This window comes from Artemia sp. Qi Xiang Cuo, chromosome 10 (assembly GCF_049724085.1).
Source record: "Artemia sp. Qi Xiang Cuo chromosome 10, ASM4972408v1, whole genome shotgun sequence".
In the NCBI taxonomy this organism is placed as follows: Eukaryota; Metazoa; Arthropoda; class Branchiopoda; order Anostraca; family Artemiidae; genus Artemia; species Artemia sp. Qi Xiang Cuo.
Genome location: NC_142803.1, coordinates 72,803,236 through 72,830,429, shown reverse-complemented (window position 1 = coordinate 72,830,429; position 27,194 = coordinate 72,803,236). Strand labels below are relative to the sequence as shown.

The 27,194-nt window shown below is 35.5% G+C and overlaps 1 protein-coding gene across 1 annotated transcript in view; it reads right to left on the bottom strand.

Annotated features, from left to right (window-relative positions):
• Positions 1-27,194, bottom strand: part of LOC148948142 (secretin receptor-like) — a 374,147-nt gene that overhangs the window by 126,378 nt on the left and 220,575 nt on the right. Inside the window, exon 6 of the mRNA XM_089096116.1 lies at positions 9,028-9,122. Within this exon, the coding sequence (XP_088952242.1) occupies positions 9,028-9,122 (95 nt within the window). The remainder of the gene's footprint in view (positions 1-9,027; positions 9,123-27,194) is intronic.

The following is a 27,194-nucleotide window of genomic DNA, read 5'->3' as shown; positions in this document are numbered from 1 at the left end:
CTCAGCAAACTATACGGTTCACAGCTGACTCAACTGGTTCTGTGATGTGACTATACGTAATCTAGTTTTAAGTGCTAGCTATGTTTTTCTTCTTTTATTTTCCTTTCGCAAAAAGTAAACCCAAGGAACAAAACCTGAGAAAAAACCTGTATAGAATACTGACATACTGTGGTACTCAAATTAATTGGTACAAATGGAAAAAAGTTCCAGAACCTTAGCTATTAATCACTAAATCTTTCAAGAAGACGGTGAATCTCAATATTACCGTGAAGTATGTCCTCCCTTAGCAAGGAAGACTTCTTTAACACAGATCGGATGAATTGTCATTCAAATCAAACACCTTGATTTTATTTTCACGCCTAGAAGTCTCGACAAATCTCGAATCAAACAATTCAGGTTAACGAACTGTAAGTAAGGAGCAACCCGACCCAAATGTAACCGAAAATCTAAAAACTGAATTTCGATAATAATTCGTGCATCAATAGAATTTGATTTTTTCGCTGATTACAGAGACATAAAATTCATAGTTTAATTTTACCCTTCGAATTAATTCAAGTATTATATAAGATAAAAAAAAGTAAGATGTGGCCCACACTTAACAGTTTGAACCAACGTTGCTGATAGCCTTTCAGCCAAGAAGTGCAAAAGAGGATGGTGGCCAGCTCTCCTGTGCTTTCGTATATCCTTTCTGCTTAACCCTCCACAGAACATAATAGTAGTTGCCACATCAAAGCCACTTTTGACTTTAATTTTATAATTCCGATGGTTTGGCTGTAATAATTAGCGAAAAAAAAGATTTAACAATGGTTTAAAACTAATCTGTTTATTAGAATTTAAAATACAGAATATGCAAGTGACAAGTGTTTGATTGGATTTTTCTTTTCTAAGATGGAAGAGCCGATCTTTTGTGAGGCTTAATATGGGAATGACAGCAATTTCAAACATCTTTTGTGAAACCGAATGAATTTAAGCTGAGCGTCTAGACGAGTAAAAAATTGATCATAAGCACAAGTGGAAATGTTTTTCGTTGGGACGCCTAAATATTGTTTCGGAAGGGGAAGGGTGCAATTGATAAAACTGTGAGCTTGCCAACTATGCGGTATTTTGGGGGAGGAATTGGAACGTTTTCTTTTTAGGAGCAATGAATTGGCAGATATTTTTTTATTAGTGGAAATGAAGAACAGCAACAGGGGTTCCTTAAATCAACCTCTCCTAGATACATAGTGACAACAGGCAATTTTAATTTTAAAAAGTTTTTATTTATTTGTATTAGTCTCATTGTTATGTTTCCTGATATCAGCTATATATATATATATATATATATATATATATATATATATATATATATATATATATATATATATATATATATATATATATATATATATATATATATATATATATATATATATATATATATATATATATATATATATATATATATGTAGTGCTTGTTAAGTTTCAATAGATGGGAGAAAGATATTGTCATCGAGAATTTCAACAGAACAAAATTTTAAACGATACCGCTACCTATCTTAGTCGAAAAGTAAAGAAAGAATCATCGAGAGTCATTTTCACTTCGACAATTGCATTAGTTTTGCGAAAAAGATGGGAGTCGTTGATCTTCGGTAGCTAATAAGGATTCACGTTGAGGTCGAAAACTTTTCAGACCACCCTCGTATAGGGTTTCTGACCATAACGATTCCAGTTTTCATTTCGACCAAACTGCGTTTTCGAAGGATTTTGGGGTCTTTTTTGCAATCGCCATAAACAATTTTTGTAATAATCTTTTACTATTAACATTAACTAAAATATTAGTTACCATTCCTGAATCATAAATATAAGAACGGTCAGAAATTAAATAAAACAGTTTTGCAACTGAAAGTACGGAGCAACATTAAAGCTTCAAACGAACAGATTAAGTATATGAGGGGGTCGCCCCCTCTTTAATACCCCACTCTTTACGGTCAAGTTTTTTGTTGAACTTTAAAAAAAGTTAAATGAGAAAAATAAGCTTTTCTAAACGATCTAAAAAAAGGGGACAAGAGGGGGCAACCCCCAAATATACACAATGATTTCTGTTCGTTTTAAGTTTTAATGTTGCTACGTCCTTCCATTTGCAAAAGCTTCAAATGACGCTTTTTTTCCGTGGGCAATTTTATTTCAAAATGCTTTTCAAACTTTTGCCATTATTTGCTCTTTACTAGGTATCAGCTATTGCTGCAACCATGACAGATATAAGGAAATATAGAATAAAGTATTTTGATGTTCGAGCAGGTAGACAGCCACCAGCCATTTAAAAAAAATATTGGCTACCATTCAGGTAATATGTAAGCATACCAGGCAAATACACAGGAACTTTTCAGGGGGGGGGATAATAAAATAATTTTTGTTTAATAGTTTGAATAGCATGAGCCCATAAACTGTACGAAATATAATTTAAGGGGTTTGCCAGCTACCTCCTCCCCTGGGTAATTGAAAACGAAAAAAATTTTTAAGAAGAAAACGGGGATAATCCCTACCAGTGAAAAAAAAAACACTTAGCAAATATTTTGTTTGAGACCTTTGTTCATCCGTCCTTAGTGCAGAATTAGGAATAAAAATGAAGAATACAGATAAAATTCCACAAGACAATATAAAAAGCAAAACTAAAAAACAAGGATTACGGATCAAACAATCCAAGCAACAGTGAAGCAACAGTGCACAGTAGCAGTGTCAAGCAACAGTCAACAGTGTCCAAGCAACAGTGAGAAAGCAACTCAAGGTTGCCCTTTCACCCTTTCCAATTTGCCTTTTTAATTTTCTTTGAATATTTTAATTACAATTTGTTCGCATGAAATGGGTAGCGCATAGAAATCTAAAAAAATACGATCAGTAGCTAGCTTAATAAAAAGTAAAATAGCGTGAAAAGGGGAAAAACAGTTTTTTTTTTATTTACCTCTAACCTTTACCGAATAATTACAGAATAAATATCTTTAACGCATTATAATATACACAGAAACAAGATCTCCTGCCACTGAAACTTTCCCGAAACTAGGATATTGCACCAAACAACTTCGTAAATATATTTTAAATCCATATTCCAAATAAATTCAAAATATTCGGAAAATTTTATGTATTAATATTAAAAATATTAGAAATCTTAAAGTAAACCAAAGTTATTTCTAAAAGCTGTTCGATTTATTCCAAACCTTAGTCTCTTTGTTATCTAATGGATTAAAAAAAAACTCCCCGAAAAAGAAGTTTTTCAAAGAAAAGTAAAGATTATATTAAACTTAAGACCGGAAGAAATAAATTCCTATAACAATTCAAACTCAAAAAGAACAGAAATTGCAGATTAAATGCTATTAAAGAATAATAGCTATAAATGCTATAAATGTAATAATAGCTTTAATAGCTATTAATGCTATTAAAGAAGTTAAATAAGCAGCCATAACATATGAGTTTTAATCCTTGCTGGGCGAATTTTCTCTCAAGTGATTGTGACACTTTTTTTTGGGAGGGCGACGAGGAGGTAGAATAGAATGAATGATTTTTAGTTTTGTGTCTTCGGTATCCAATTAGGTCGTGAAATTATTAGAAATTAATTTATTTCGTTTATTTTTATTTATTTAGTTTCTTCTTATTATTTTTTGTCCTTTTTTTTGGGGGGGGGTTCTAAGGCTGGCTGGTAGTAATTGTGTATGTAGGGTTTTGTAAAAGGTGATGTGTACCCATACAAGTTTAATAAACTTCGGGTTTTGTTGTTAATGTGTTGTATTTTTTTTAATAAAATCTTTTTCTCTCTCGAAAAAAAACAAATAAACATACAACAGGTACTAATATTAAATAAATAAATAAATCTTAGAACGAGTAAAACTTTAACTGAATATACAAATCAAGCTTAGAACGAACAAAAATATTTTCCTATTGGAGTATAAATGGAGCCGAAAACGAACAGAAATTAAATAAACAATCATAGCAAGACATAAAACAGATGCTAATATAAAGGAATAGATAAATTTGACCACCACCCCTTCCATAAATACATAAAAGCCTTTCATTCCTCAGGGCATACCTTACAATACTTGCCCACGGGCTCTGGGGGGTTGCGCTCACCCCGGAGAGTTTGTTATCTGATCTTTGAACTATTTTGACCAAATATTGGTCGGATCCTTTTGGGGAAAAGAGCCTCGGAAGGGACCTAGTTGCCCTCCGATCACTTTTAAATCTTAAAAATGATACTACAACTTCCGATTTCTAAACAAATGAGCCCCCTCCGAAGTTTATAGAACCACCTCTTCTATATGAAGTACCTTTGGGGAAAAATAGCAATTATAAAATTTTGAAGGCTTATTGTCTTTAATAAAAGCAACTTCTATAGCTTTGCCTCTGATTACATTTTATTGATGCGGATTACTGAAAAAAATACCTTCTAAAAATCTTATACAGGATGTTTCCTGCTTAGCTAGGATGTTTCTGGATTCTCAAGTTAAATAATGAATGCCTAAGGGACTACATTTTCCCCTGCAACTCCCCTGAAGTGTCTAATAAAGTAAGCATTTAGCGTATAATGGTAGGATGTTAGTTATTTATGTACTCTATCCTTTTCTCATTTGTTCCCCAATGGCTCTCAATTTAATTACAGAGGATTTTGAGGAAATCACGCTTTGTTTTTCCACTTCTTTTGCATATGATGGATTTCCCCCGGAAAGAATCAAATTAGGAGGCGCGATCCAAAAATATTCCCAAAATGATCCTTTTAATGGGGCTGCTCCTCCTCTTTAGGCTAAAGGTTTATAGCGCTTTAAAAATATTTCTAGTACGAATTCAACGGGCCTTGCGTTTTGGAATTCGTCCTCAAGGAATTAGGCAAGTTCATTAGAAGTTCTTTTTTTCTGCGAATTAATTAATTTGCAGAGAAAATAGTGAGAAATCTCCTGTTTCAAGAATTAAATAGTTAAGTTTAAGCTTGTGTTCATAGAGTGCTTAATTAAAATTAAACTGCTCAAGTTCATTCCGGGCCACTTTCAGAAAAATCTACGTTTCTTGTCCAATTTCACATTATGTTTACTTTCCAACTCTTAGTTAGACACTATGCCGTTCTTTATATACCAACGACAATAACTGGCGAAAATGGGTCGGCTTGTTCATTTTACTAATAATATACTAAGCTATATCTCCTATTGATCTAAAGTCTTCCTGCCAAATCGAGATGTCCTACCTCAGATTTCTATTGAACAGTTCGTGGTAACGAACTGTGAGTACGGAGCAACCAGGGCTAATAGTATCTGAAAATCTAAAAAAAAAATTTATCACAACAAATACAACAAAAGAATTTTGTTTTTACGATGAGTCCAAATATATAAAATGCATCAAGTTTAAAGCTACGCATCAAAAGCTGTGAGCATGAGAAGCCATAGTTGATTTTCGAAACAAGGTAGAAATACCCCCAAGGATGAAAGTGTGCTTAATGAAAATTGCACCATCAAACTCAGCATATCACAGAACCATTTTGTTGAGTGTTCTAGCTCTCTTCTACGAGAAGAAGATCACGCTCTCTTCTTTTCTCTTCTTTCTCTTCTAGCTCTCTTCTTTCGACGAAGAAGATCACGGATGCGAGTTCATTAATTTTTTTTCCATGGGTTATCATTTCAAATCAATTATCCTAGAAAGTCGGGCTATACCTCGCTCTAACAGAAATTAAAAGTTCTAGTGCTCTTTTTGAGCAGCCAAAAAGTATGGCCACGGCATTTCTGCCATTTTACGGTACCCAACTGAAATTTTGACGCAACGAGGGCAAAGTTGCTATCAATTGAAAACTCTGTGATAACCAGTCGATTTGAAACTATTGAAAAACTATATAATGAGTTCAGAGGCAGTGAAGCCTCTGGTTGGGGCCTACGTTCCTAAGGAATCGAGTTCTTATTAATCAAACAGTTAATATTAACCCTTATTTTAAAGCTTCATTTAACCAAGTTGAATTACTTGATTTTGATATAATGTATAGTGATGGATAATTTCGCATCCTCTATTACAGCGGAAGGCCAGAGTATCTTTGCGTGTTTTTTTTGGGAGGGGGAGGGGGCGGGGTGAGTGAATTGCCTGATTCCTCAAAAGTACATTCCGCAGCCGAATTTTTTAACTTTTCGTGAGCATTCGGGTAAATTTAGAAGGGAGTCTGGGGGGGGGGGGAGGAGGTTAAAATGAGTATCGAATCTTTCTTAATTTCAATTAAGCCTCAATGTAGATGCTGTAGGATGAAAGATCCTTTTTAAGGAGTATCAGCTATTATGAATTAGGGCTTGTGAGTCATTGCGCAGTTGAAGGGAGGGTGGTACATGGCGCCTCAAAAAGTACATTTTCTAAATTCCTGTGAAGATGCAGGTAAATATATTAGAGGGTCTTAGGGGTAGAAGTATAAATTAATTTTTAAACTCCTCATTTTTTTTATTAAGCCTGAATATAGGTGCTGCAGGGTCATAAGGTGCTGCAGGATGCATCTTCGTATTGCATATTTCATTGTTATTGTTTTTTTTTTTTTTTTTTTTTTTTTTTTTACATTAGACAACGCATTCATATACTTATCGGTAAAAAAGATGGAGAGATGGAGGGAAATTTTAAACGTTGTCAAGGAGTTCCCCCGGAGGGGGGAGGAATGTATTACCAGGAACTTTCTTTTGTCGACGTTTAAATGCCGAGACAGTTGTTATGAAAATCGGACTGATTAATTAGGGAGGTTGGAAACCTTTGAGATTAGCAGAATTCGGCAGCAAATTCCTGGGTGATTTACATCCCTATGTTTGTGGAGAGAAATGACACGAGCAAACTCAAACGTGAAAACTCCATTCTTAGAACAGAACTTAATTATATGTACAGGAAAATCTGACTCTATATTAGGCATAATTGACTTGAGTAAAATTGTTGAACATCTATCAGTTCCTGCGGAGTGTCCGTTTTTAAGACTTCCTAGTATGGGTATTAATTGAGGAGACGAGACAGGTGTGAGAAAAATGTGGATTGATTAATAGAGTGAGGTCTGAAACCTTTGAAATTAGCAGAACTCGCTGGCGTATTTCTCGATGCTTCCTCTGATATCATTTTGCCAATGTTAGCGAAATGTCTGTTGAGCATCTTAGCAAAATTAACCCTTCCTTTTACAGCCGCATCTTCATCCGAGGGCATCATCTCATCGGGAAAAGTGTTCATTTTTTACGCAAATACAATCGTTTATGCGACTATTCCTTCTTCGAAGACATTCATATTGTTAAACGCTTTCAAAAAATTCTGTTGCTCAGTTGACATAAGCGTTTTAGCAGTTTTTAAACGCTGTTCCTTAAACAGGTTTTAAATGTGTTCTTGGTTTGAGTTGAATTAATAGACATATCAAGTGCTTTTGTGTTTATTATGTCCTCCTAAATGGGTTGAAGAATTGGGGCAAGCCAGATAAAGCGCTTAGATGAATTTTCTGTCAAAATATTTCGAAGCCTGTTCTGGATCCTCACAATCAAGGTAGGAAAGAAAGTCAATGTTGGCCAGTATCTTATTCAGTTTCTGAACACAAATGATGTGCAAGGGGGTTCTAAGTAATCTTGTCTAAGTTTTCTTAAAGGGGGTTCCTTCTCGTCGATCAGTTTGAATTCAAAAATTCCAATTTTAAGAAATACACTGTCGATCAGCGATGCCGCTGAAATTACAACTCGATCCGGAATCCGACAAGCAAGAAGAAAACCCAGCAAAAGTAAAGTATAAAAAATCAACACCTGAAGATATAGAATGTGTGGGCGACATATTAACATTATTGTTTATTACTATGCCCTACATTACTTATATCAATATTCAAATCCCCATATATATACTGTTTTTTTTTTATTTCGCCCGATAGCCATTGTAGAAAGAACGTCCAATTTACATAAAAAATTATTTAAACTAATAAACTTAAACACTTTCAAATTACGTACAATTCCAAATTACGTACTATTCCGTACAATTCCAAATTACGTACAATTCCGTGACACCCAAATATCGATTGTTTTTTCCAAGTTTCTAAAAATACATACAAAGGTCATTTAGCCCACTGGAGGGGGTGTGTGTCTATTTCCGTAATTTCTGTTGTCGTTATACGCAAATTGTTAATAAACGGACTTGCTTTAATAAATTCAAGCAATAACAATGCATAAGAAAAACTCATTTTCTATAATTCTTTGTTCAACTGGTGCTGGAATTTACATCTGAGGTATTTTTTTCTTTGTGGGGGAGGGGTAAGCTCTTCTAAATCTATGAAAGGATTGATTAATTTTAATATGTTTAGAGATTCGCACATCTGGGGAGGGACAAAAGGACTATTCCTGGATTGGTGCCTGGCTCTGAACATTTGTAGGAAAAAAAACTTTAATTTTTGCCAACATCCCAGTCAAGAAAAATGGGCCGTTCTCCAAGTACTTTGTGAGTCTTTTGGATACAAAATAAAATATGGATTAATGTCTGTTAGTTTTAAGTTTTATTGCTGTTTCTTCATTTCAGACGTTAAAAAAGCTTGTTTTTAAGTGTACTTTTCAATTAAGTGTTGTTGATGATGGTTGGTGCAAGTCACACTTTATATAATTATCCAGTAAGTTTACCGCACATAATTTCTGGCTCTTCATTCTTGGTGCGAACAGACAGCTCCTCCCACTTATTTGTGCACTTATTATCCACTTATTGGTTGAGCCAGCCAAGTGGTTTTGTCAGTACTTGTTCCGTAGGTGATTATTCTTTGTCTACTCGTGAAAAGATCTACTGCCGCTTGTGTTTATAGGTTCTCTGGAGCACTCGCACCTCGGTCCGGGTTTTTATAATGGGTGAGATAGGGAAAGATCATACTGCTAATTATATAAACTGTGGTGCAAGTTCATTATATTTGTGCTTCTTATGATGATCGCCGATGTAAGTTAATTATATTTGTGCTCTTTTGTTCACGGCCGTATTTTTGGCTTTAATACACTCATCTAGTAATCCCCTCCATCGGTAGTAGATAAACAACTACTAAGTGAAGAACAGATAACTTACCTAAATGTCGCTAAGATGCTTACTGCAATCAAAAGAGTTACAAGAGATACTCCATATCCAACTTGGGAGATTTGTTTTATTTTTCCCACCATTTCCTGAAATGATAACATTAAAGTTAGTATAGTGTCCATTCAAAGTCACGGCAAAGCAACTACGTAAAGCATTTCTTTATCTTATCGTCTGGCTGTTTGGAAATGCCACTGCATAATATCCATGCAGTTCTAGGCCAAGATGCAGCTAGAATCGAACCAAGTGCCCAGCATTGCCAAGCAGACATCAATCCACTGTGTCATCACAGAGTTTACGGTAACAATGCACGTCTCAGTTCAAGAAAGAAATCTGCTCTGAAACAATATTATAGTTTGACTCGCATTTTTTTAGGGCTCTATGGGTGAAGTTACGGACTTTCTCAGGCACGGTCATATCCAGGGCGGGTTAGGGGGTTTGAACCCCCCGAAATGTTTGTCCGACTCGTAAAAAATGTAACAAAAATGAATATAAACCAATTTTTGATACGTTTTCTAAAGTTTTGTAACCCCCCCCCCCGCCGAAAAAAATTATTGTGTAACCCCCCCCCCCTTAAAAAAATCCTGGATTACGACCCTGTTCGCAAGGTTCATTCGATAACTGAATTCTTCATTCCTTTGATCATAAATTTAATACCGGCTGGTGGTGATTAGTCTTTTAATTCACCCTAACATTAACCTAAGTTTTGAAGTTTACGAAGGGGTGTTATAAACATTTTTTCTGTCGATCATAACTAACGAGTATACTATAGCCCATTTTTATATAAGAAAAGGGCCAAAGATCCCACAGATAAACCATCTGAAATCCCAAATTGAACTTTATTTGACGTACGAAAAAAGCGAAGAGCGAGAAAAAAGGACAAAACCAAACAAGGGTAATTCTGAGCCAGCAAATAAAACGAAAAAACAAAACAGATATTTTTTGCAAAGATTTCTACTAAGCAGTCTTCAGAGTAAAAGAAAGAGAAAAAAAAACTGAACTAGCTTTTTTTCGTTTTCTTTTTTTCTATTCTTTTTTTTTCAACAATTTTAGACCGAATGGGGCCAAAACTATTCTTTTTTTAGCATATCCTTTGCTGCTGCACGTACATTTGCTTCCTTTGAAACGTAAGTTTATTGGTTTAGTTTATGGATTAATGACACTTTTTGACCAAAAAAGTCCTTCCTTTGTCCCTGTGACAGAATAGATTTGACCTTAGGCCTCGCATATCCCAAGCAGAGATCAATACACTGACTAATCACGGGTGCTACAAGACTGTTTATTTTTTGCTAATATACTCTTTTTCTTGAACACTAGAGATAACGGGGTCTAAATTATCAGGCAATAGCTGTTGAAATGAACCGTTCGACCATGGTAGTACTTTTTTAATTGAAAATGTTTACTGGGATAATCCAAAATTATTTTTCAACAATAGTATATTATTTTTCACTTTCTCTCCTGTTCTATCTCCTCTCTTATTCCCTTCCTCTTTTCTTGATGATAAAGGTTGGTAAAAAAAAAATTTTGTCTGCAGCAAAGTGTTGGCTCATTAGTTTTGGAGCTCCTGCCTGAGGCACTCATAAAAAAGGTTGAAAAAAGAAAAGTATATGAGAATTAATGTTTGCTAATCTCAAAAGAGAAACTGGAAAAAAAGAGGGAAGAAAGGAAAAAATAGGACACATCAAGGAATTAATGTATGCTGCCCAAATTCTTTTTTATGAGAGCGAAGAATCCTTCTGCGTGCACGACAGTCATTTTGAATGAACACTGTTTGGCATTTAGAAAACAGAAACTTTTCTATAAATTGTTCCCGGAAATACGAGCCAAACTTTTTTTCGGACCTGTTGAAACATTAACACGTCCTTTATGAATAGTTTAATGGGCCACGTGGTAGGTACTATAAAAAAAAACTCTGGAATACGTAAAGAGAACTTCTCATTGGCAAAATGATTCGTTTAGTAAAAGGCCGAATTTAGTCATAAATTTTCAGGGTTTTCTTAGAGGTGACTCCCTCGTATCTATTCCATTCCTCTCGTCACCCAACTAAACTTAGACATGTCTCTACAAAAAATACAACTTATTGAATTTGAAATCCATTTTAGGACGGCAGAATAGACTTGGAAATGTCAGCTATAATAATAAGTTATTATTATTACTGTGTTGTTTAAATAATTAATATTATAATTGTTATGATTACAATAATTACTGTTATTAAGCACGGAATAATTTAGATAAAGTCTTTAATAAGGACGGAGACGGAAAATAAGTATATATATTATTAAACAGTTCGTGGTAACGAACTGTAAGTAAGGAGCGACCCGGCTCAATAGTGACCAAAACTCTAAAAAAATTAATTTTCATTCTAATAGATATATCAGGAGAATCGGATTTTTATGCTGATTTCAATTATAAGTTTCATTAAGTTTAATCTTATCCATCAATGGATACGAGCCTGTGAGAATTTGCCTTATTTCCGAAAAAAGGGGGAAACACCCCTTAAAAGTCACAGAATCTTAACCAGAATCACACGATCAAATTCATTGTATTGACCGAGTGATCATAGAATATCGGGAGAGGGCTCATTCGGACAAAAATTAAAAGTTCTAGTTTGCTTTTTAGGCAACCAAAAATATTGGAGGACTACCACGTCCATTTTTTCCCAAAATTATCTAATCAAAATTATGAGATAGTCATTTTGTTTAGTATAGTCAAAAGATCAAATAATTACGTCTTAGGCGTAAAATAACCCCCCTCCCCTATAGTCCATGGGGAGAGGGCTGTAAGTTATGAAATTTGCCCATTGCTTACGCATAGTATTTGTTATTGGGAAGTATACAGACATTTTTTTCGGGGGGGGGGGGGTATACTCGGGATGGATTTCTATGGGGATAATTTTCCTTGGGGAGGGAAATTTCTGGAGGGGTGAATATTCCAGGGGATATTTTACATTGGGGGATTTGGCAGACTTACTATACGAAATTTGTTTTTACTTGTTTTACATTCTCTTTCCCAGTTTTTTCATGTGGATATGTTCCAGTGGAATTATCCAGAGGCTTTTTTCCGATTGTTTCGTTTTCTGGGAAATAATTTCCCCAGAAGGGGGCATTTCTTGAGTGATCTAGAACCGATTAGAGGTTAAAGTCTTATTCAAATGAAAAAATACTAAGGAAAATTTTTCAGGCTGAATCGTCCGCAAGCAATTTTACAGGGAGGGGGGGGATTCTCAGTGAGGATGGAACTGACGGGAGGAAACTTGACGGGGGGGGAGGTGTTCTTTATGGTGGATGGAATTTCGACGAAGGATTTTTTCATGAGGGGAAGGGACATATTTCAGAGAGGGTGGGTCAGATTTACCGGCATAATTTGAAAAATGAACAGAAATTATTCCATATATGATGGGTTCTCCCTTCCTCAATACCTTACTCTTTACTCTAAAGTTTGTCTGTTTACTCAAACTGAAACACGGGGGCCGTTTAAGTAGAATAGCGAGCTTTTTTAAAAGTGCTAACAGCTTTAGCGTAAAGAGCAAGGCATTGAGGAAGTGGCAACTCTTCATATACGGAATAAACCCACCAAAATTAATATTCAGATTTTTTTAAAATTTTCATGTACGGTCAGTCAATTACGAACCTGCATTAGTCGAAAAACGTTCAGAAATGAAATAAAAAAAACAAGTTTTTTTAAAAACTGAAAGTAAGGAGCGGCATTAAAACTTAAAACGAACAGAAATTATTCCATATATGAAAGGAGTTGTTCCCTCCTCAACGCCTCGCTCTTTACGCTAAAGTTTTTTATTGTTTAAAAAGATTGACAATAAATAAAAAGATTTATTGTTTAGAACAGTGAAAAAATCAAACTTCAGAGTAAAGAGCGAGGCGTTGAGGAGGGGACAGCCCCTTTCAAATACGGGATAATTTCTGTTCGTTTTAGGTATTAACGTCGCTCCTTACTTTCAGTTGAAAAACTTGTTTTTTTTTTGTTTAATTTCTGATCTCTTTTTTTTAAATAATTCTGGGAAATCTGGCACTCCCTTCATAGCAATTTCCCTTCCCACATGAAAAATTCCTCCATATAAAGATCCTCCCACATAAACTCCGACCAATCTTCCCCCAACTACTAGAAAAAATCCCCCTGAAAACGTCTGTATACTTACCAATAGCCAATACTGTATGTTAACATTGGGTAAAGTTCATAACTCTCAGCCCTCCCCCCGGGAACTTTGGGGGATTAAGTTATCCTAAAAGACATAGTGAACAAAATGGCTATCTCAAAATTTTGATCGGGTGACTTTGGGAAAAAATGAGCATGGGAGGGGGCCTGGTTGCCCTCCATTTTTTTGGTCACTTAAAAATGGCACTAGAACTTATAATTTCCGTTCTAATGAGCCCTTCTACGATATTCTAGGACCACTGGGTCAATACGATCACCCCTGGGGAAAAAAAGAAATAAACACGCATTCGTCATCTTTCTTCTAGCAAAAAACACAAAATTCTACATTTTTGCTGATAGGAGCTTGAAACCTCCACAGTAGGGTTCTCTGATACGCTGAATCTGATGGTGTGATTTTAATTGAGGTTATATATTTTTTAGGGGTTCTTTCCCCCTTTTTTTGGAAATCAGCCAGTTTTTCTCAGGCGCGTAACTTTTGATGGGTAGGACTAAACTTGATGAAAGCTTATGATGAAAACTTGATGGGTAGGAATAAACTTACATATTTGAAATCAGCATTAAAATTTGATTATTTTGATGTATCTATTGGTATCAAAATTCCGTTTTTCTAGAGTTTCGGTTACCATTGAGCCGGGTAGCTCCTTACTTACAGTTCGTTACCACGAATTGTTTGATATACATTCTTATTGTATGGCTCTGGTAAAAACTCGTCATACCTATCTAATAGAAAGGGAGTTAGGAGGGGAGACTCTCCTTGAGATTAGTTGGAAGGTAAGTAGTCTAACAACACTAGAAGGGGCAAAGAGAATTTCTACTGTCTAAAATATTCGTTTAGTTCCAAGGCATAATTGTTTTCTAAAAAGTAAAGAATATTGTGACACTAAAAATAAGAATTTTTACACTTTTATTTTACCTGGCCAATGTTCAGCATACTAAGTTATACTAAATTGTTCATAATCAACAACAACAAAAATTGCCTTAAAAAAAGAATCCTATCCAAATCCAGAAAATGTATTATTAAATCAAAATAAAATTTCTTCTTAAAATTCTAATAAATTAACAATATGATTGGCTAGATTTTCTTTTCCATTTTTGATAGGTAGACCTGCACCGTGATATGCCCTAGTGATTTTTAATTCCTATTAAACCTATGTTTAAAGCTCCTTGTTACATCAGTTCCCCATGGCGTTTCAACAGAAATCACCCCCAAAAGACAAGGGCGTCAATTGACGAAAACATAGAAGGGACAGGGATACATCTAGTATTTTTGTACGGGAGAGGGGGGGGGGAGAATAAGCAATTTAACTAGAGTATATATTTGTCAAGTATCAAACAGTTTTTTTTTTCGTTTTTTTTAACCTACATTTTTAAGACCGATATACGAGTTGGATAGTATTTTTAGATTCTTAGGAAATACTTTTTACCTGCAATTTACGATTAAACTATAATATTGATACATATTTACGATAGAAGAGGAGGAGGTTAAAGCTTGGTAGAATTCCCTAGATACGTTCCTGTGGGGGGAGGTATGGATTCATTTAAAGTGTTTTAATTGATGTACAAAAAAAGGTATTTCCAAAATCTAAGTATGGACTTTTTTTCGATTTTGTTATCAATCAAAATTTAAAAAAATTCTTCAAAATCCGGGAAGCGGTTGCCTCACCTCCCCACACCAATCGCCTTCCCAGCCTGAAGAGCGTCTTTAATCTCTTGCCAGAGGATTTTTCACAATTTTACAGAGTAAAAAGATAATTACCAGACCCAGCGACTTACTATTTTATTGCAGGCGTCACGAATTAGTCTAAATGCCTGATTCTTAATTTTTAAGCCCTTTAGAAACAGTTCATTCATTTCGGAGACTAATTTAAAGGCAATAAGCTGGGACGGTGTTTTGGGAGCACGCACTTAAACAAAAATCGATTTTAGAAAAAAAAGTCTTTCTAATGGAAGTTTAGAGCGAAGTTGAAATCTAAAACAAACAATAATAACTGCTTTTCAGCTGATGCCACATATATATGCAAAATTATTTCAAATAAACTTACTCGTGATATTTCTCTGTATTTGAAGAATTCTGAAAGACTAGTGCTTTACTGAAAACATAAAACGCAAAAAAACAGGTTCAGGAGCAAAAAAAGTCCTAAGGTATCCTGAAGAAAATTATTGACTAATTTAAATGGCTTTCAATAATGGCTCTCAAGCAAGCTCAGTTTTCCTTAAAACGCTTATTTTTCAGAATTCTATGAATATAGAAGAATATCGCATATTGGCTCAGAGTATTGATCCAGTCTTGCAGATGTGAGTAGAACGAACGATTTTTATACATTTTAATTTTATGTTCGCTCTTTACTTCAATCAGAAAAACTTTGTTGGTTTTTTGAATATATTTTTGTTCGTTTTTCGGTTTGAAAAACCTGCAAAAGAAACCTTGAAAAAAAGGTCTTTGTCTAGCTTAGATGAAGGACCTAAAGAAGATAACATAGTTTTGATGAATATTAAATATAGGCTTAACTTCCAACATCTCTACCCCCCCCCCCCCCTCTAAAAAAATAAATAGAAAAAATATATAAATTTGTCACAAAAATTCCAAAGAGTATATTATCATCGGTATCATACAGGAATACAAAATAAAAAATTAAATTATTTATGAAAAATCATCCTATATGAAATATATATATATATTTCAGAAAAGTGAAGAATATAAAATGATTTTAAATGTATAGTTAAAATAATTTACAGAAATCCATGCTATGATTATAGCAATTTTTCTGCCGCGACGCGAAACAATTGTGGCAACATAGTTTTTTGCTTACTGTTTGTTACCGGTCTGAAACTTCATCTAAATCTAGAAGCCAAACACGCACAGTCATTAGTCTAGAAACTCCTCCTACTTATGCTCATGGCTTTCACCCTTCTGGACCTCTAATTGCAAGTGGTTTGTAACAGGTTACAGTAATAAAAAGAAAAACAAAACGCGCATAGTCTTGAGTTCTGAAACTCCTCCTACTTATGTTCATGGCTTTCAACCTTCTGGACCTCTCATTTCAAGTGGATTGTAACAGGTTACAGTGATAAAAAGAAAAACAAAACGCGCATAGTCATGAGTTCAGAAACTCATCCTACTTATGCTCATGGCTTTCAACCTTCTGGACCTCTAATTTCAAGTGGATAGTAACAGGTTACAGTAATAAAAAGAAGAGCAAAACACGCATAGTCCTGAGTTTAGAAACTCCTCCTGCTTCTGATCATGGCTTTCAACCTTCTGGACCTCTAATTTCAAGTGGATTATAACAGGTTACAGTAATAAAAATAAAAACAAAACGCGCATAGTCCTGAGTTCAGAAACTCCTCCTACTTATGCTCATGGCTTTCAACCTTTTGGACCTCTAATTTCAAGTGGATTGTAACAGGTTACAGTAATAAAAAGAAAATCAAAACACGCATAGTCATGAGTTCAGAAACTCCTCCTACTTATGCTCATGACTTTCAACCTTCTGGACCTCTAATTTTAAGTGGATTGTAACAGGTTACAGTAATAAAAAGAAAAGCAAAACATGCATAGTCCTGACTTTAGAAACTCCTCCTACTACCTCTATATTCAAGTGGATTGTAACAGGTTACAGTAATAAAAAGAAAAGCAAAACACGCATAGTCCTGAGTTCAGAAACTCCTCCTACTTATGCTCATTTCTTTCAACCTTCTGGACCTCTATTTTCAAGCTGATTGTAACAGGTTACACTAATAAAAAGAAAAGCAAAACACGCATAGTCATGAGTTCAGAGACTCCTCCTACTTATGCTCATGACTTTCAACCTTCTGGACCTCTAATTTTAAGTGGATTGTAACAGGTTACAGTAATAAAAAGAAAAGCAAAACAGGCATAGTCATGACTTTAGATACTCCTCCTACTTATGCTCATGACTTTCAACCTTCTGGACCTCTAATTTCAAGTGCATTGTAACAGGTTACAGTAATAAAAAGAAAAGCAAAACACGCATAGTCCTGAGTATAAATACTCCTCCTGCTTATGCTCATTGCTTTCAACCTTCTGGACCTCTAATTTCAAGCTGATTGTAACAGGTTACAGTAATAAAAAGAAAAGCAAAACACGCATAGTCATGAGTTTAGAAACTCCTCCTACTACCTCTATATTCAAGTGGATTGTAACAGGTTACAGTAATAAAAAGAAAAGCAAAACACGCATAGTCATGACTTTATAAACTCCTCCTTCTTATGCTCATTGCTTTCAACCTTCTGGACCTCTAATTTCAAGATGATTGTAACAGGTTACAGTAATAAAAAGAAAAGCAAAACACGCATAGTCATGAGTTCAGAGACTCCTCCTACTTATGCTCATGACTTTCAACCTTCTTGACCTCTAATTTGAAGTGGATTGTAACAGGTTACAGTAATAAAAAGAAAAGCAAAACATGCATAGTCCTGACTTTAGAAACTCCTCCTACTTATGCTCATGACTTTCAACCTTCTGGACCTCTAATTTCAAGTGCATTGTAACAGGTTACAGTAATAAAAAGAAAAGCAAAACACGCATAGTCCTAAGTTTAGAAACTGCTCCTACTTATGCTCATGGCTTTCAACCTTCTGGACCTCTAATTTCAAGTGCATTGTAACAGGTTACAGTAATAAAAAGAAAAGCAAAACACGCATAGTCCTAAGTTTAGAAACTCCTCCTACTACCTCTATATTCAAGTGGATTGTAACAGGTTACAGTAATAAAAAGAAAAGCAAAACACGCATAGTCATGAGTTAATAAACTCCTCCTGCTTATGCTCATTGCTTTTAACCTTCTGGACCTCTAATTTCAAGATGATTGTAACAGGTTACAGTAATAAAAAGAAAAGCAAAACACGCATAGTCATGAGTTCAGAGACTCCTCCTACTTATGCTCATGACTTTCAACCTTCTGGACCTCTAATTTTAAGTGGATTGTAACAGGTTACAGTAATAAAAAGAAAAGCAAAACACGCATAGTCCTGAGTTTAGAAACTCCTCCTATTTATGCTCATGACTTTCAACCTTCTGTACCTCTAATTTCAAGTGGATTGTAACAGGTTACAGTAATAAAAAGAAAAGCAAAACACGCATAGTCCTAAGTTTAGAAACTGCTCCTACTTATGCTCATGGCTTTCAACCTTCTGGACCTCTAATTTCAAGTGCATTGTAACAGGTTACACTAATAAAAAGAAAAGCAAAACACGCATAGTCATGAGTTCAGAGACTCCTCCTACTTATGCTCATGACTTTCAACCTTCTGGACCTCTAATTTCAAGTGGATTGTAACAGGTTACAGTAATAAAAAGAAAAGCAAAACATGCATAGTCCTGACTTTAGAAACTCCTCCTACTTATGCTCATGACTTTCAACCTTCTGGACCTCTAATTTCAAGTGCATTGTAACAGGTTACAGTAATAAAAAGAAAAGCAAAACACGCATAGTCCTGAGTATAAATACTCCTCCTGCTTATGCTCATTGCTTTCAACCTTCTGGACCTCTAATTTCAAGCTGATTGTAACAGGTTACAGTAATAAAAAGAAAAGCAAAACACGCATAGTCATGAGTTTAGAAACTCCTCCTACTACCTCTATATTCAAGTGGATTGTAACAGGTTACAGTAATAAAAAGAAAAGCAAAACACGCATAGTCCTGAGTTTAGAAACTCCTCGTACTTATGCTCATGTCTTTTAACCTTCTGGACCTCTAATTTCAAGCTGATTGTAACAGGTTACAGAAATAAAAAGAAAAGCAAAACACGCATAGTCATGAGTTCAGAGACTCCTCCTACTTATGCTCATGACTTTCAACCTTCTGGACCTCTAATTTTAAGTGGATTGTAACAGGTTACAGTAATAAAAAGAAAAGCAAAACATGCATAGTCCTGACTTTAGAAACTCCTCCTACTTATGCTCATGTCTTTCAACCTTCTGGACCTCTAATTTCAAGTGCATTGTAACAGGTTACAGTAATAAAAAAAAAAGCAAAACACTCATAGTCCTAAGTTTAGAAACTGCTCCTACTTATGCTCATGGCTTTCAACCTTCTGGACCTCTAATTTCAAGTGCATTGTAACAGGTTACAGTAATAAAAAGAAAAGCAAAAAATGCATAGTCCTGACTTTAGAAACTCCTCCTACTACCTCTATTTTCAAGTGGATTGTAACAGGTTACAGTAATAAAAAGAAAAGCAAAACACGCATAGTCCTGAGTAAATATACTCCTCCTGCTTATGCTCATTGCTTTTAACCTTCTCGACCTCTAATTTAAAGATGATTGTAACAGGTTACACTAATAAAAAGAAAAGCAAAACACGCATAGTCATGAGTTCAGAGACTCCTCCTACTTATGCTCATGACTTTCAACCTTCTGGACCTCTAATTTAAAGTGGATTGTAACAGGTTACAGTAATAAAAAGAAAAGCAAAACATGCATAGTCCTGAGTTTAGAAACTCCTCCTATTTATGCTCATGACTTTCAACCTTCTGTACCTCTAATTTCAAGTGGATTGTAACAGGTTACAGTAATAAAAAGAAAAGCAAAACACGCATAGTCCTAAGTTTAGAAACTGCTCCTACTTATGCTCATGACTTTCAACCTTCTGGACCTCTAATTTTAAGTGGATTGTAACAGGTTACAGTAATAAAAAGAAAAGCAAAACATGCATAGTCCTGACTTTAGAAACTCCTCCTACTTATGCTCATGACTTTCAACCTTCTGGACCTCTAATTTCAAGTGCATTGTAACAGGTTACAGTAATAAAAAGAAAAGCAAAACACGCATAGTCCTAAGTTTAGAAACTCCTCCTACTTATGCTCATGACTTTCAACCTTCTGGACCTCTAATTTCAAGTGCATTGTAACAGGTTACAGTAATAAAAAGAAAAGCAAAACACGCATAGTCCTGAGTTTAAAAACTCCTCCTGCTTATGCTCATTGCTTTCAACCTTCTGGACCTCTAATTTCAAGCTGATTGTAACAGGTTACAGTAATAAAAAGAAAAGCAAAACACGCATAGTCATGAGTTTAGAAACTCCTCGTACTTATGCTCATTGCTTTCAACCTTCTGGACCTCTAATTTCAAGCTGATTGTAACAGGTTACAGAAATAAAAAGAAAAGCAAAACACGCATAGTCATGAGTTTAGAAACTCCTCCTACTTTTGCTCACGGCTTTCAACCTTCTGGAGCTCTAATTTCAAGTGGATTGTAACAGGGTACAGCAGTAAAAAAGAAAAGCAAAACACGCATTGTCCTGAGTATAGAAACTCCTCCTGCTTATGCACATGGCTTTCAACCTTCTGGAGCTCTAATTTCAAGTGAATTGTAACAGGTTACAGTAGTAAAAAGAAAAGCAAAACACGCATAGTCATGAGTTTAGAAACTCCTCCTACTTATGCTCATGGCTTTCAACCTTCTGGAGCTCTAATTTCAAGTGGATTGTAACAGGTTACAGTAGTAAAAAGAAAAGTAAAACACGCAAAGTCCTGACTTTTGAAACTCCTCCTACTTTTGCTCATGACTTTCAACCTTCTGGAACTTTAATTTCAAGTGGATCGTAACAGGTTACAGTAATAAAAAGAAGAGCAAAACACGCATAGTCCTGAGTTTAGAAACTCCTCCTGCTTCTGATCATTGCTTTCAACCTTCTGGACCTCTAATTGCAAGTGGATTATAACAGGTTACAGTAATAAAAATAAAAACAAAACGCGCATAGTCCTGATTTTAGAATTTCCTCCTACTTATGCTCATGACTTTCAACCTTCTGGACCTCTTATTTCAAGTGGATTGTAACAGTTTACAGTAATAAAATGAAAAGCAAAACACGCATAGTCCTGAGTTTAGATACTCCTCCTGCTTATGCTCATTGATTTCAACCTTCTGGACCTCTAATTTCAAGCTGATTGTAACAGGTTACGGTAATAAAAAGAAAAGTAAAACACGCATAGTCCTGAGTTTAGAAACTCCTCCTACTTATGCTCTTGGCTTTCAACCTTCTGGAACTCTAATTTGAAGTGTATTTTAACAGGTTACAGTAGTAAAAAGAAAAGCAAAACAGGCATAGTCATGAGTTAGGAAACTCCTCCTACTTATGCTCATGACTTTCAACCTTCTGGACCTCTTATTTCAAGTGGATTGTAACAGTTTACAGTAATAAAAAGAAAAGCAAAACACGCATAGTCCTGACTTTAGAAACTCCTCCTACTTATGCTCATGACTTTCAACCTTCTGGACCTCTTATTTCAAGTGGATTGTAACAGTTTACAGTAATAAAAAGAAAAGCAAAACACGCATAGTCCTGACTTTAGAAACTCCTCCTACTTATGCTCATGACTTTCAACCTTCTGGACCTCTTATTTCAAGTGGATTGTAACAGTTTACAGATATAAAATGAAAAGCAAAACACGCATAGTCCTGACTTTAGAAACTCCTCCTACTTATGCTCATGACTTTCAACCTTCTGGACCTCTTATTTCAAGTGGATTGTAACAGTTTACAGTAATAAAATGAAAAGCAAAACACGCATAGTCCTGACTTTAGAAACTCCTCCTACTTTTGCTCATGACTTTCAACCTTTTGGACCTCTAATTTCAAGTGGATTGTAACAGGTTACAGTAATAAAAAGAAGAGCAAAACACGCATAGTCCTGATTTTAGAATTTCCTCCGACTTATGCTCATGACTTTCAACCTTCTGGAACTCTAATTTCAAGTGGATTGTAACAGTTTACAGTAAAAAAATTAACAGCAAAACACGCATAGTCCTGAGTTTAGATACTCCTCCTGCTTATGCTCATTGATTTCAACCTTCTGGAACTCTAATTTGAAGAGTATTTTAACAGGTTACCGTAGTAAAAAGAAAAGCAAAACAGGCATAGTCATGAGTTAGGAAACTCCTCCTACTTATGCTCATGACTTTCAACCTTCTGGACCTCTTATTTCAAGTGGATTGTAACAGTTTACAGTAATAAAAAGAAGAGCAAAACACGTATAGTCCTGATTTTAGAATTTCTTCCTACTTATGCTCATTGATTTCAACCTTCTGGACCTCTAATTTCAAGCTGATTGTAACAGGTTACGGTAATAAAAAGAAAAGCAAAACACGCATTGTCCTGAGTATAGAAACTCCTCCTGCTTATGCACATGGCTTTCAACCTTCTGGAGCTCTAATTTCAAGTGGATTGTAACAGGTTACAGTAATAAAAAGAAAAGCAAAACACGCATAGTCCTGACTTTAGAAACTCCTCCTACTTTTGCTCATGTCTTTCAACCTTCTGGACCTCTTATTTCAAGTGGATTGTAACAGTTTACAGTAATAAAATGAAAAGCAAAACACGCATAGTCCTGAGTTTAGATACTCCTCCTGCTTATGCTCATTGATTTCAACCTTCTGGACCTCTAATTTCAAGCTGATTGTAACAGGTTACTGGAATAAAAAGAAAAGTAAAACACGCATAGTCCTGAGTTTAGAAACTCCTCCTTCTTTTGCTCAGGGCTTTCAACCTTCTGGAGCTCTAATTTCAAGTGGATTGTAACAGTTTACAGTAAAAAAATGAAAAGCAAAACACGCATAGTCCTGAGTTTAGATACTCCTCCTGCTTATGCTCATTGATTTCAACCTTCTGGAACTCTAATTTGAAGTGTATTTTAACAGGTTACAGTAGTAAAAAGAAAAGCAAAACAGGCATAGTCATGAGTTTAGAAACTCCTCCTACTTATGCTCATGGCTTTCAACCTTCTGGAGCTCTAATTTCAAGTGGATTGTAACAGTTTACAGTAATAAAATGAAAAGCAAAACACGCATAGTCCTGAGTTTAGATACTCCTCCTGCTTATGCTCATTGATTTCAACCTTCTGGACCTCTAATTTCAAGCTGATTGTAACAGGTTACGGTAATAAAAAGAAAAGTAAAACACGCATAGTCCTGAGTTTAGAAACTCCTCCTACTTTTGCTCACGGCTTTCAACCTTCTGGAGCTCTAATTTCAAGTGGATTGTAACAGGGTACAGCAGTAAAAAGAAAAGCAAAACACGCATTGTCCTGAGTATAGAAACTCCTCCTGCTTATGCACATGGCTTTCAACCTTCTGGAGCTCTAATTTCAAGTGGATTGTAACAGTTTACAGTAATAAAATGAAAAGCAAAACACGCATAGTCCTGAGTTTAGAAACTCCTCCTGCTTATGCTCATTGATTTCAACCTTCTGGACCTCTAATTTCAAGCTGATTGTAACAGGTTACGGTAATAAAAAGAAAAGTAAAACACGCATAGTCCTGAGTTTAGAAACTCCTCCTACTTTTGCTCACGGCTTTCAACCTTCTGGAGCTCTAATTTCACGTGGATTGTAACAGGGTACAGCAGTAAAAAGAAAAGCAAAACACGCATTGTCCTGAGTATAGAAACTCCTCCTGCTTATGCTCATGGCTTTCAACCTTCTGGAGCTCTAATTTCAAGTGGATTGTAACAGTTTACAGTAATAAAATGAAAAGCAAAACACGCATAGTCCTGAGTTTAGATACTCCTCCTGCTTATGCTCATTGATTTCAACCTTCTGGACCTCTAATTTCAAGATGATTGTAACAGGTTACGGTAATAAAAAGAAAAGTAAAACACGCATAGTCCTGAGTTTAGAAACTCCTCCTACTTTTGCTCACGGCTTTCAACCTTCTGGAGCTCTAATTTCAAGTGGATTGTAACAGGGTACAGCAGTAAAAAAGAAAAGCAAAACACGCATTGTCCTGAGTATAGAAACTCCTCCTGCTTATGCACATGGCTTTCAACCTTCTGGAGCTCTAATTTCAAGTGGATTGTAACAGTTTACAGTAATAAAATGAAAAGCAAAACACGCATAGTCCTGAGTTTAGATACTCCTCCTGCTTATGCTCATTGATTTCAACCTTCTGGACCTCTAATTTCAAGCTGATTGTAACAGGTTACGGTAATAAAAAGAAAAGGAAAACACGCATAGTCCTGAGTTTAGAAACTCCTCCTACTTTTGCTCACGGCTTTCAACCTTCTGGAGCTCTAATTTCAAGTGGATTGTAACAGGGTACAGCAGTAAAAAGAAAAGCAAAACACGCATTGTCCTGAGTATAGAAACTCCTCCTGCTTATGCACATGTCTTTCAACCTTCTGGAACTCTAATTTGAAGTGTATTTTAACAGGTTACAGTTGTAAAAAGAAAAGCAAAACACGCATAGTCCTGACTTTTGAAACTCCTCCTACTTTTGCTCATGACTTTCAACCTTCTGGAACTTTAATTTCAAGCTGATTGTAACAGTTTACGGTAGTAAAAAGAAAAGTAAAACACGCATTGTCCTGAGTATAGAAACTCTTCCTGCTTATGCACATGGCTTTCAACCTTCTGGAGCTCTAATTTCAAGTGGATTGTAACAGTTTACAGTAATAAAAAGAAAAGCAAAACACGCATAGTCATGAGTTTAGAAACTCCTCCTACTTATGCTCATGGCTTTCAACCTTCTGGAGCTCTAATTTCAAGTGGATTGTAACAGTTTACGGTAATAAAAAGAAAAGTAAAACACGCATAGTCCTGAGTATAGAAACTCTTCCTGCTTATGCACATGGCTTTCAACCTTCTGGAGCTCTAATTTCAAGTGGATTGTAACAGTTTACAGTAATAAAAATCTAAGCAAAACACGCATAGTCATGAGTTTAGAAACTCCTCCTACTTATGCTCATGGCTTTCAACCTTCTGGAGCTCTAATTTCAAGTGGATTGTAACAGTTTACGGAAATAAAAAGAAAAGTAAAACACGCATAGTCCTGAGTATAGAAACTCCTCCTACTTTTGCTCATGACTTTCAACCTTCTGGAACTTTAATTTCAAGCTGATTGTAACAGGATACGGTAATAAAAAGAAAAGTAAAACACGCATAGTCCTGAGTATAGAAACTCCTCCTGCTTATGCACATGGCTTTCAACCTTCTGGAGCTCTAAGTTCAAGTGGATTGTAACAGTTTACAGTAATAAAAAGAAAAGCAAAACACGCATAGTCATGAGTTTAGAAACTCCTCCTGCTTATGCACATGGCTTTCAACCTTCTGGAGCTCTAATTTCAAGTGGATTGTAACAGTTTACAGTAATAAAAAGAAAAGCAAAACACGCATAGTCATGAGTTTAGAAACTCCTCCTACTTATGCTCATGGCTTTCAACCTTCTGGAGCTCTAATTTCAAGTGGATTGTAACAGTTTACGGTAATAAAAAGAAAAGTAAAACACGCATAGTCCTGAGTATAGAAACTCTTCCTGCTTATGCACATGGCTTTCAACCTTCTGGAGCTCTAATTTCAAGTGGATTGTAACAGTTTACAGTAATAAAAATATAAGCAAAACACGCATAGTCATGAGTTTAGAAACTCCTCCTACTTATGCTCATGGCTTTCAACCTTCTGGAGCTCTAATTTCAAGTGGATTGTAACAGTTTACGGTAATAAAAAGAAAAGTAAAACACGCATAGTCCTGAGTATAGAAACTCCTCCTACTTTTGCTCATGACTTTCAACCTTCTGGAACTCTAATTTCAAGCTGATTGTAACAGGATACGGTAATAAAAAGAAAAGTAAAACACGCATAGTCCTGAGTATAGAAACTCCTCCTACTTTTGCTCATGACTTTCAACCTTCTGGAACTTTAATTTCAAGCTGATTGTAACAGTATACTGTAATAAAAAGAAAAGTAAAACACGCATTGTCATGAGTATAGAAACTCTTCCTACTTATGCACATGGCTTTCAACCTTCTTGAGCTCTAATTTCAAGTGGATTGTAACAGGTTACAGTAATAAAAAGAAAAGAAAAACACGCATAGTCATGAGTTTAGAAACTCCTCCTACTTATGCTCATGGCTTTCAACCTTCTGGAGCTCTAATTTCAAGTGGATTGTAACAGGTTACAGTAGTAAAAAGAAAAGTAAAACACGCATTGTCCTGAATATAGAAACTCCTCCTGCTTATGCACATGGCTTTCAACCTTCTGGAGCTCTAATTTCAAGTGGATTGTAACAGTTTACAGTAATAAAAAGAAAAGCAAAACACGCATAGTCATGAGTTTAGAAACTCCTCGTACTTATGCTCATGGCTTTCAACCTTCTGGACCTCTAATTTCAAGCGGATTGTAACAGGTTACAGAAATAAAAAGAAAAGCAAAACACGCATTGTCCTGAATATAGAAACTCCTCCTGCTTATGCACATGTCTTTCAACCTTCTGGAACTCTAATTTGAAGTGTATTTTAACAGGTTACAGTTGTAAAAAGAAAAGCAAAACACGCATAGTCCTGACTTTTGAAACTCCTCCTACTTTTGCTCATGACTTTCAACCTTCTGGAACTTTAATTTCAAGCTGATTGTAACAGGTTACGGTAATAAAAAGAAAAGCAAAACACGCATTGTCCTGAGTATAGACACTCCTCCTGCTTATGCACATGGCTTTCAACCTTCTGGAGCTCTAATTTCAAGTGGATTGTAACAGGTTACAGTAGTAAAAAGAAAAGCAAAACACGCATATTCCTGAGTTTATAAACTCCTCCTACTTATGCTCATGGCTTTCAACCTTCTGGAGCTCTAATTTCAAGTGGATTGTAACAGGTTACAGTAGTAAAAAGAAAAGTAAAACACGCATTGTCCTGAGTATAGAAACTCCTCCTGCTTATGCACATGTCTTTCAACCTTCTGGAACTCTAATTTGAAGTGTATTTTAACAGGTTACAGTTGTAAAAAGAAAAGCAAAACACGCATAGTCATGAGTTAGGAAACTCCTCCTACCTATGCTTATGGCTTTCAACCTTCTGGACCTCTAATTTCAAGTGGATTGTAACAGGTTACAGTAGTAAAAAGAAAAGCAAAACACGCATAGTCATGAGTTTAGAAACTCCTCCTACTTATGCTCATGGCTTTCAACCTTCTGGAGCTCTAATTTCTAACGTGTTACAGTAATAAAAATAAAACAACCACCATTTCCTCGTTTTTCAAAATG